The 11,135-nt window shown below is 40.6% G+C and overlaps 1 protein-coding gene across 2 annotated transcripts in view; it reads left to right on the forward strand.

Annotated features, from left to right (window-relative positions):
• Nucleotides 1–5,648, forward strand: part of LOC138964903 (threonine-rich protein-like) — a 13,990-nt gene extending 8,342 nt beyond the window's left edge. Inside the window, exons 1-4 of one of the 2 annotated variants that reach the window (XM_070336973.1) lie at nucleotides 1,656–2,001; nucleotides 2,903–3,437; nucleotides 4,336–4,382; nucleotides 5,450–5,648. In XM_070336973.1, coding sequence (XP_070193074.1) covers nucleotides 2,903–3,437; nucleotides 4,336–4,382; nucleotides 5,450–5,485 — 618 coding nt within the window. In that variant the 5' untranslated portion in view covers nucleotides 1,656–2,001 and the 3' untranslated portion in view covers nucleotides 5,486–5,648. Of the gene's footprint in view, nucleotides 1–1,655; nucleotides 2,002–2,902; nucleotides 3,438–4,335; nucleotides 4,383–5,449 lie in introns of those variants that run through there. The other variant, XM_070336972.1, reaches the window with a different exon arrangement.
• The last annotated feature ends 5,487 nt before the right edge of the window (nucleotides 5,649–11,135 follow it).

Below are 11,135 nucleotides of genomic sequence, written 5' to 3' on the forward strand. Positions count from 1 at the left end.
GTCTGTATTGATGTCTGTCTTTTTGCCTGTGTTACTGTGTTTGTCTAAGATCAGAAGGCTCCGCAAATCCGTTCACCGAGAGCAAATCTTTTTATTTGAGACGAAGGCAAAAAAATGAAGAAGATCAAGGCCGTTAAAAGGGCTGAAGTGTTGACATGTCCCGGATGTTGGCATGCGCGCTGCAGACCCCATTAACTTTTTGACCACATGTCGTCGTGCCTTCCTCAATGCGGCCAGTGTTTGGTTTGAGCCAACACATGTGGGGTTTAGATTTTTTCTCTTAGTTTTTTTTAAAACAAATGTGTGTGTGTGTGTGGGTGTGTTTGTGTGTGTGTGCGTGTGTGTGTAGATATATGTGTGTGTGCGTGCGTGCGTTCGTGGATCTCTACTATCAGTTCTCACGTATTTCGTATGGTTTGAGACCGGTCGCACGAGTTCCGTTGGCTTCTAAATTATCCGAATAAGTAGGTGGTTTTTATTTAGTGGTTGGATTTTTGTGCCGTCAGCATGCTGAAAATGCCATTGTCAACGCCAGACTGAAAAACTCTATAATATCTCAAAAGAGTTCAATCCAGGAATGTGTTTTCTTCGTATTTACAAACTAAAAATGTGCTACTAAAATGATAAAATTAAAAAAATACACTGAATGATTAAACAGTGTGTGTTAACTCGAAACGAATTAAATTACAAGGAAATTGAATTGTAATTCTCTTAACAAAAGAAAGAAAGCAACAACAACAACAACAAAATAAAAGAAAAGAAAAGAAAGAAAAACACTGAAAAGTAAAAAGGTAAAAAAAAAAAGGGAGAGGAAATAAACCCCGACACAAACAAACTACTTTTGAATCCATCGATGCCATTCACTACCCAAAACGCACTTATTTGAAGACTACATTCATTTACAGATGAAAATGCGATTGATCGTACGAGGTGTGCCGTTACGTCAAACATGTGATCGACTTCTAATTTTTGAACTTCTGGATATCAGTTAGCTAGACGATAAGCCGAAACTGTCTGACCTACAGCTAGAGTTACAACAGAAACCATAAGATAAAACAGGATTGTTTTGGCGGCCACGAATTCCATGAAACCTTAGCTGATGAAATTTCTTTCTGCGGGCTTGAAGTGAACCACGATTGTTTCAAAAAGGAGGGAGACGCATTGTAGTAATAGATGTATTGGTAATTGGAGAGAAACGGTTTGCATAGATTCTGTTGTGTGCATTCAATTCACAGAAAGAGAGAGAGAGAGAGAGAGAGAGAGAGAGAGAGAGAGAGAGAGAGAGAGAGAGAGAGAGAGAGAGAGAGAGAGAGACAAACAAACAAACACGCAAACGCACGCCCGCACGCACGCACACAGGCACTCACACACGCACGCGCGCGTGCTTTATAATCTTTGACAACGAAGTGCATGCTAGCCAAAACGGTATCTCTGGCCCATAACGAAAAAGGGTTTGTTTGAGGTTCTAGCTTGCAAATTTGATGATAGGTTTTTACATTAACTTAATTATTATCTTGAACAAGACGAGATATTTCACAATATTAGCACAGCTATGTTTATAATTTTGTTCGTGTTAAAAACAAATGTGTTGGTGGCGGGGAACCGGGGTAGGCGGCTGGATTGCAGTGTGTGTGCTTATTTATTTGTTCTTCCCCAATAAAAGGCCTACAAAATTACAACAACACAAGATGAACCAACTATTTGCGTAAACAATACAACAAACAAACGCATAGTTCACACTCTTTGAAGGCCAAAACAGTTGTTGACAAGATATGTCCGGGTTCAGTTGGTTCATTTCTGTTTCTCCTAGACAAATTCCATGGACAAAATGGCGGCATGGGAAAGCTACATAAGGCATTTTTGGCGCCCTGAAACCAAGATTGTGGACCATCTCCTGCTATCGCTCCTTCTTCCTGATAAGGTCGAAAGGTTGTGATAAGAATTTGGAGACAACTTTTCAGTCTTTTAGTCGCAGACTCTTGTGTAGCAACACGGACAAAGGTAGCCTACTGTTTGATTGCTGATTTCAAATTTAGCTTCTTTTTGGGTTGAATCGTACTTGTGTTATGTTCACATCCTGTCTTTGGTTTTTCAAAGTTTATATTACATTTGAAATGATGAGTAGGCTCACACCTAGTGAATAAACGAAGTGATAATAAGACGTAAATTGTCCCCAAAGTAACGAACTAAGCGTGTCTGCCGTGTCTTAAAGAAGCAAATGTAAAACAAAAAAAGGCGAAAACAGTCTATGCCTTAGACATCAGATTCTTTGGCTTTGTTCGAAACGCGACTTTATGAAAAATGCTTTCATCCTACACTGTTTATGAAATTTGATTGCAAGAAGTTGCAATGTTCACGACACATCTGGCAGCCGATTCAAAGACGGACGTTGTTGTAGACTATATATAGATAGTTATTTTGTAGCCTTCTTCATTCTTCCAATGTAATTTGTGGATGATGAAAAATTCAGAAGAAAAGTTGGTTTCTCTTTACTTGTCTTCGAAAGTATTTTCTAAGATTTAGTTGTGGGTTGTAAACATTTATGTCTATCGATCTGTCTGTATATCTGTCTGTCTCTCTGTCTGTCTCTCTGTCTGTCTCTCTGTCTATCTCAATTTGTTCACTTTCTTGCGTGCTAGGTTGTGTTTGTCTGTTTGTGATTGTGTTGGTTTGATTCATAGTCATTGTTGGTAAAGTATTGTTTGACGACAGACCCGCAAAATATCGACGTAGTTAGCAGTAATCAATTCGTATTGTTGGTGTGATATTATGTTGTCCTTGTGGGTCCTTCTACGCATTCTAACAGTACTCCAATCACTGATAGAAAACACCACAACCCGCCGTTTGTGCTTAAGACTGTCACAGTGATTCCTTTAATAAAATGATATCCTTTTTAAAACAGATGGTGCGTCTTCTTTTCATTGCTCTCGTCGTCGTCGCGGCTCGCGCTGCCACCGTCCCCCCTCTTCCTGACACCACCCAAGATGTCATCCCAGATACGTCGTCACAGGCACCCCCAGACATCGTGGACTCCAGCTCATCCGCTCCTCCTCCCCTTGTCACCGACACCCTCGCCCCTGTCGTCAGCAGCTCCGCACCTGACGTCACCAGTGACACTCCTGACGTCACCACTGACGCCCCTGTCACCACTGACGCCACCAGTGACGCTCCTGTCGTCACCACTGACGCCCCTGACGTCATCACGGCCGCCCCTCACGTCACCACGGCCGCCCCAACAGACGCGCCCAGTGTGGCGTGCAACACGACCCTGGTGGAGATCCAGCTGGTGTACAACTTCACCAACTCCCCTGACTTCAGGCACCTGAGCGAGAACCAGCAGATCTTCCTGTATGAGGTGCTGGCGGCCGCCGAGGCCTGCAGGCTGAGGACCTTCATCAGCCCTGAGACCATGCAAAGAACCTTCCTGCTTACCGAGGGTGGGTGACCTGCAACACACTTGATGCCGCCTTCTGAAAGAAAAGTCAAGCCGACCTACAAGTTTCAGGTTTCTGCAGCTGCATGGAAGATCCGTATGTAATACTGTACTAAGTTTTCTTCTTCTTTTCAACTGGCTAGTTATAAATGAGTCTGTCGACAGTGAGGTCTGGGCGGAGGTGCACGAAGCGAAAGTGGGTCCAACCCAACTGGGTGGGAACCAGCCGCGGGGCCGGATTGTTTGAAATTGAGATTTGTTGGGATCTCAACCAATCAGACCCCGCGGCTGGTTCCTTCCTACCCAGTTGGATGGCACTCAGTTTCGCTTCGTGCATGCATCCGAGTTTGCCCAGAGCTCACTGTCGACAGACTCATTTATAACTAGCCAGTTGAAAAACATAAACTAAGTTCAGTGTAACATACGGATCTTACATGCAGCTGCAAAAACCTGTGAGATGTACGTGAGTCTGCTTGGTAGTTTTAACCCGGAAAGTAGCAAGCTGGGTTTTTTTCTGTAGTGATTTGTGTGATGACCAGTGAAGCAAAAACAAATAAACTCACAAATAAAAAAACTGCCGTTTACAAAGTAACCGTTTGAAGAAGACATTAGCAGATCGATTCCTGTCTTGGGTGGCACTGGTAAACTGGTTCACTGATCTGTAAACTGTACACGTCTGGCGAGATTAAGAACAATGTAGAAGCACAGGCTTTGACCCTCCCCCCCCCCCAAAAAAAAACCCATGGCAAGACGGTAGATGCTTTTGATCGTTTGTTTTCAGAGAAAGCCTTCATCTTACATAAGAGTGGGTTTTGTTCTTATTATTTAAAGCTTCGTAGATATTGATGTGGTCGTCGCTATTGTTGATTTTGTTCAACCTAACTTTGCCTTTTGTTTTTCAGACTTGCCCTTGAAATACGTGTACACATTTATCAGCTTCCTCGCAAGGGTGAGTTCTGCACACATTCAGTCCCACGCTTACGTATAAGGCCAAAAAAAAAAATAGGTCTGTTTACGGTAACCCGACCGACCCTAGTTTTTTCGCGCGACCCTAGACTTTTTTTTGGCATTTGGGGAAAAAAAAAAAAAATCTTGGTTTTTTTGCAAAATAACGTAAAAATATGGTTTTTTGGGAAAAAAAAACAAACAAAAAAAAACCAATCCCGACCTACCGACCCTATTTTTTGGGCCTATGTTACCGTAAACAGACCTATTTTTTTTTTTGGCCTAAACAGACACATACCCGCACACAAACACAGAGAGAGAAGTTTTGGGGCGTAAGAAGAAGAACAACAACAAAGAGAGGAGGAGGAAGAGAGAGAGACAGAGACAGACAGACAGAGACAGACAGACAGACAGACAGACAGAGACAGACAGAGACAGACAGACAGACAGACACAGAAAGAAAGAGAGAGACAAAGACAAAGAGAGTGAGAGAGGGGGAGGGGGGGGGGGACATGTTCAACGAAATAATGCATATATTGCATGTGTTTTTTTCAATTCCAATGAATACTTTAAATAATTGTAACATTTTGTTGCTGTTATAATGTTCAATTCGCTATTTGCTTGGTTAACCGACAGATCAGCTTTGGCATTTTACAATTAATGCCATGACAGAGTTGTTGACTCAGACGAGAAACCGTTTTGTTGTCATTGTGTTGTATTCCCCTGAGGGGGTAAAATTATGATTGCGCTCACTCAAGTTTTTGTTATGCGATCCTGCTCGAATACCTGTCAAGCAAATAACAAATTTTTTTTATCAAATCAAGAACACAGGAACTCGTTTTGGAAAGTGTAATTGAACAATAGATTCAATTTTACTTGTGATAAGCTTTGAGTAATACTTACATCATCGTTCCACGTTAATGAAATGGGGCAGAAAAAAATAGAATTTTGTGCGCTTCACACCTCCCCCCTCCCCCCTCATCCACCCCTCCTCCACCCTGGCCGCCGGCGATGTGGACTGGTCGAGCAGATTTGATCAGTTGTTTAGTTTCCAAGTTGGATTGTTTGCAGAGCATGGAGAGGGAAGGAATCGTTGTACCCGTTTAGGTATACAGCTGGCTCAACTCCTATTGAGCATAGAATTGTGCGTTGGTCGCAGCTTGAATGTTACTACCTCATCGTATTTTCACTATTCTAACATGTATCGGTCCATTTCACCGCGAAATTATGTTTCTTTACTAATAAAACTGTCGCGTATACATCGATATAAGTCTAAGAGTTTGCTAGTGCGTGTGTACGTGCGTGTGTGTGTGTGAATGTGTGTATGTGTGTGTGTGTGTATGTGTGTGTTTGTATTTGTTGTATGTGTGTGGTTGTGTGTGTGTCTCTGTGTGTGTGTATTTGTTGTATGTGTGTGTATGTGTGTGTGTGTGTGTGTGTGTGTGTATGTGTGTGTGTGTGTGTGTGTGTATGTGTGTGTGTGTGTGTTTGTCAATGAAAAAGCTGTCTATTGCAAAAATGCAGAAGCATGATTGTGTATGTGTGCTTCTGCCTTGGGAGTATGTTCTTGTTTAACACTGTGACACTGTGAAAGGTGTTTAATTGTTCATTGTCAATTCCTCCGAAGCGGCGTATGGCTGCCTTAATGGCGGGGTAAAAACGGTCATACACGTAAAATTCCACTTGTGCCCACGAACGCAGAAGAAGAAGAAGAAGTTCATTGTCAATGTAGATTTAATGGAGAGAGAGACCCCCCGCGGGTTAGGGGGAAGAATTTACCCGATGCTCCCCAGCATGTCGTAAGAGGCGACTAACGGATTCTGTTTCTCCTTTTACCCTTGTTAAGTGTTTCTTGTATAGAATATAGTCAATGTTTGTAAAGATTTTAGTCAAGCAGTATGTAAGAAATGTTAAGTCCTTTGTACTGGAAACTTGCATTCTCCCAGTAAGGTCATTTATTCCCCCCTCTGCTTCTTTACCTCTGTAAACTTGTAGGGGTAGTTATTTTTCGATAATGACCCAGCAACCAAACAAATAACGACCCAGCAACAGCCTGAATCCTCGATAGTGCAATGGGTTGAGAGGTTGTTCTGTTTCGGTACTACTTTTTGCGACTGAAAAGTTCCGAACGCTCTAATGTACGAAGTATACATCTCTGGAGCAAACAATACAAACATACCGCATTTAAATTAACAACTACAGGCCTGAACACATGAATCTCCATATAAAATCCATGAGTTCGGTTGTTTTCTGAATCTCATCTGCCGTGCCGTCAAGCCGTTCATCACAAGCAATTTCCCAAGGCAAGTAACTCATACTTTGTCTAGCGACAAGAATAGTTCCCCTGAAAACTCAGTTCCTTCGACAACAGACTGCAATCCGACGGTCAGTTTTCAACAATATTTCATTTAATAAACAGATCACACGCAACCAAATGCACACATCTCATCAATTTAAACAACATAAAGGGGTTTCATACACTATTTTCCCCAGAAAACTGAACTTCATACAGTTTTTAACGTTGGAACACGGGTGCAAAAGTTCGTCTGCTAGTCCCATTTGACGAAAAACCATTATCCTAAGCGATACTAAAACATGTACAGAACACACAATATCTGCCTTTGCCGCCACGGCAGAATAACAGCATATCTGTGTACTTGATTTTAGCCCAAAATAGGAAAACTGACAAGAAGTGTTAACAGAATGGAATGATTTGCACGGAACTATACAACCGCGCATTAATCGATCGCTTGCGCAGGTTGATTGGTTGAGAGAATAGGATTCGATCAAACTTTCGCAAAAAAACTCCTCTTTTCTTTGAATAACTGAAGAAAGGAGGAATAAAGAGGTTACACACCTCGTCTCAGTGATTATAAAAAATAATGGTCTCAGTTCGCGGTCATGAAAAAGCTCGCTAAAGCTCGCATTTTTCATGATCCGCTAACTTCGACCATTATTTTTAATAATCACTGAGACTCGGCGTGTAACCTCTACATATTGTACTACGTTGCAAGCCCCTGGAGCAAATTTTTGATTTGTGCTTTTGTGAACAAGAAACAATTGACAAGTGGCTCTATCCCATCTTCCCCCTTTCCCTGTCGCGATATAACCTTAACGGTTGAAAACGACGTTAAACACCAAATAAAGAAAGAAAGAATGGAGAGAGAGAGAGAGAGAGAGAGAGAGAGAGAGAGAGAGAGAGAGAGAGAGGATGATGATGATGATGATGATGGAACTTTATTTTTCAAGGATAGAGGTTTAAGGCGACGCCTTTTCTTACAACCGGTCCTTACTTCTAATACAAATGTCTACTAAATGATAAACAAGTAAAGCAACATGACAAATAAACAAAGTAAACGAACGAACCAGCAAACAATCGACAAGTAAGCAAACAAACAAATAAACATAAACAACAAAATGACAAAATAAGCAACATACAAATCGAAAGCGAAACATGCAACATATTAAATGAGGTTACACATGTAAAGTAATCGACAGTAAAATTCACACGATACCAACGTTTACACTAATGCTAATGATGATTATATGGTGTAAATGATGATGATGAAGATGTTGATGATGATGATGATGATGATGATCAAGTGGTGATGATGATGATGATGATGATGATGATGATGATGATGATGGAAAATCGCAACATAAATTCCACTTAATACATAATAATAAAGAACATATTTGTGTTATTCATAAAGCTTTGCCAATTGTTGACAGCTACTTGCACATGTTAAGACTAGTATAGCCATCTAGGTAGGCATAAAATGATCATGCAGAGCTTGTTTAAAACTCTTTAGTGAGGTTAATGATCTTATTACAGACGGAATGGAGTTCCACACCATAGCGCCAGAGAAGGCTTGACTAGTTTTGAACAAATCAATCCTGGGTATTGGTGGTAGAAAATTGATAGACCCGTACCTTTCGGTGACTCTGTGAAATAGGTCCTGAATATAGATGGGCACTTCGCCATAATATACATCATTACAGTCTTATTAAACTGTAACTGTTTAACTAGCGGCAGGTAGTTTAGATTCTTTAACTTCAAATCAGCTGATAATTGTGGACCATTTAACATGATTTTAGCTGCCCGACGATGTAGAGAGTTTAATTTTTTCATGTGAATATCAGAGACGCCATCCCAAAGAGTTGATGCGTAATTAATATGGGATAAGATGTGGGCATGATAAAATAGTTTTAGTGTTGCGATATCGACATATTGCTTTAACTTTGATAGCAGAAACAAATTCTTGGATACTTTTTGACAAATATAATGTACATGAGATTGCCATTTTAATTCTTGATCGACTATCACACCCAAAACACGATGTTCCGTTACCTGCTGAACAGGTTGTGATTCCAGAGAAAGATTTAACTTAAGAGGTCGTGACTGGTGTTTTTGTCTTGTTGTAATAATCATGCTTTTTGTCTTCCCTGGGTGCACTATCATAAAATTCTGGTTACACCAATTGTTGACTTCATTCAGACTAGACTGTAAGGAAACTTCAATTTCTTGAACAGTCCTACAGCTTGTGTGAAGCGTCGAATCATCTGCAAAAAATTCTGTTTTAACTTTGGAATTAGATATATAAAAGGGGAGGTCATTAATGAATACACAAAACAAAATAGGCCCTAAAACTGACCCCTGAGGGACTCCACTCTTTAAACATCCTTTGGGAGAGGTTTCACCGTTTGTAGAAACATACTGTGTTCTGTTGACAAGATATGATTTAAAGAATGAACACGTTGCGGGATTGTTCACGTACAATGCGAGTTTATGTAAAAGTAATGTGTGATCTACAAGATCAAAAGCTTTCTTAAAATCAAGAAATACAGCCCCTGATATGTCCGAACGATTAATTGCCGATAGCCAGTTATCACATAGTGATGAAAGAGCTGTACTACAGGAATGTTTCGGACGAAACCCAGATTGAAAGTTGTGAAATAATTTGCACCTTTCCATGTAGTTCAGAAGATTCTTCTGGATGTGCTTCTCTAAAGGCTTTGATAAAATAGGAAGCAATGAAATTGGCCTGAAGTTATTAGGGTCAGACACATCTTTATTTTAGGAAGTGGAACGACCTTTGCCGTTTTAAATGCATCAGGAAAAATATTTTGTTCAATGCAAAGATTATACACATACGTTAGGGATTCCACTATGTACGGTAGAGCTAATTTAAGCAACGACGGGGGGATTTTGTCAGGCCCCATGGATTTATTATTCTGAAGGTTTTCTATAAATTTTCCAACTTCATGTACGGCAATAGTTGGGATAGAGAATGAATCTTGTGATTTCAATTTATGAATACAAAATTGTTTTAATCTAAACAACAGGGAGTCCCCACCCTCGACTTCTTCATTTACATTTTTAGATTGTTTCAATCGATCAGCCAAACACAGAAAGTGCTCATTGAATTCGTCAGGAGAATTGGCGCTATTTAATCTGCTATTTCTTCTTTGGGATTTACCTAACACTTCATTTATGGCTTGCCAAAGCGTGGCAACATCCTTTTTGTCTTCAACCAAGAGAGAGAGAGAGAGAGAGAGAGAGAGAGAGAGAGAGAGAGAGAGAGAGAGAGAGAGAGAGAGAGAGAGAGAGAGAGAAACAGAACCACTTTGCGACTGAAAAGGAGGACACACAAACACTGTGACACTCACACATGAACACACACGCCCGCAATATCACACACACGCGCACGCACACACAAACACAAACACGCACGCACAAATCAAGCGAGCAAGCAAGCAAAATGGTGTGCTACAGTACATTAATTTTATTTCTATCAGTGCAGTTAATTTGTTGCAGTCATGTTTAATATCATAATTTTCCCCCTGTCGACTTTGCACAGTGCTCAGCATCAAGGTGCTGCAACAAATATATATACAAGTATATATAGCGATGTAAGCGCATACTGATTACGGACACACATACACACACACACACACACACACACACACACCAAATACTCCTCTGTTTCTCTCTCTCTGTCTCTCTCTCTCTCTGTCTCTCTCTCTGTCTGTCTGTCTGTCTCTCTCTCTCTCTCTCTCTCTCTCTCTCTCTCTCTCTCTCTCTCTCTCTCTCTCTCTCTCTCTCTCTCTCTCTCTCTCTCTCTTTTCGGAAATTGTTGCAGATGATTCGACGCTTCACACAAGCTGTAGGACTGTTCAAGAAATTGAAGTTTCCTTACAGTCTAGTCTGAATGAAGTCAACAATTGGTGTAACCAGAATTTTATGATAGTGCACCCAGGGAAGACAAAAAGCATGAGTATTACAAGACAAAAACACCAGTCACGACCTCTTAAGTTAAATCTTTCTCTGGAATCACAACCTGTTCAGCAGGTAACGGAACATCGTGTTTTGGGTGTGATAGTCGATCAAGAATTAAAATGGCAATCTCATGTACATTATATTTGTCAAAAAGTATCCAAGAATTTGTTTCTGCTATCAAAGTTAAAGCAATATGTCGATATCGCAACACTAAAACTATTTTATCATGCCCACATCTTATTCCATATTAATTACGCATCAACTCTTTGGGATGGCGTCTCTGATATTCACATGAAAAAATTAAACTCTCTACATCGTCGGGCAGCTAAAATCATGTTAAATGGTCCACAATTATCAGCTGATTTGAAGTTAAAGAATCTAAACTACCTGCCACTAGTTAAACAGTTACAGTTTAATAAGACTGTAATGATGTACAAAGTATATCATGGCGAAGTGCCCAACTATATTCAGGACCTA

The sequence above is a fragment of the Littorina saxatilis genome, linkage group LG4 (assembly GCF_037325665.1).
Source record: "Littorina saxatilis isolate snail1 linkage group LG4, US_GU_Lsax_2.0, whole genome shotgun sequence".
In the NCBI taxonomy this organism is placed as follows: domain Eukaryota; kingdom Metazoa; phylum Mollusca; class Gastropoda; order Littorinimorpha; family Littorinidae; genus Littorina; species Littorina saxatilis.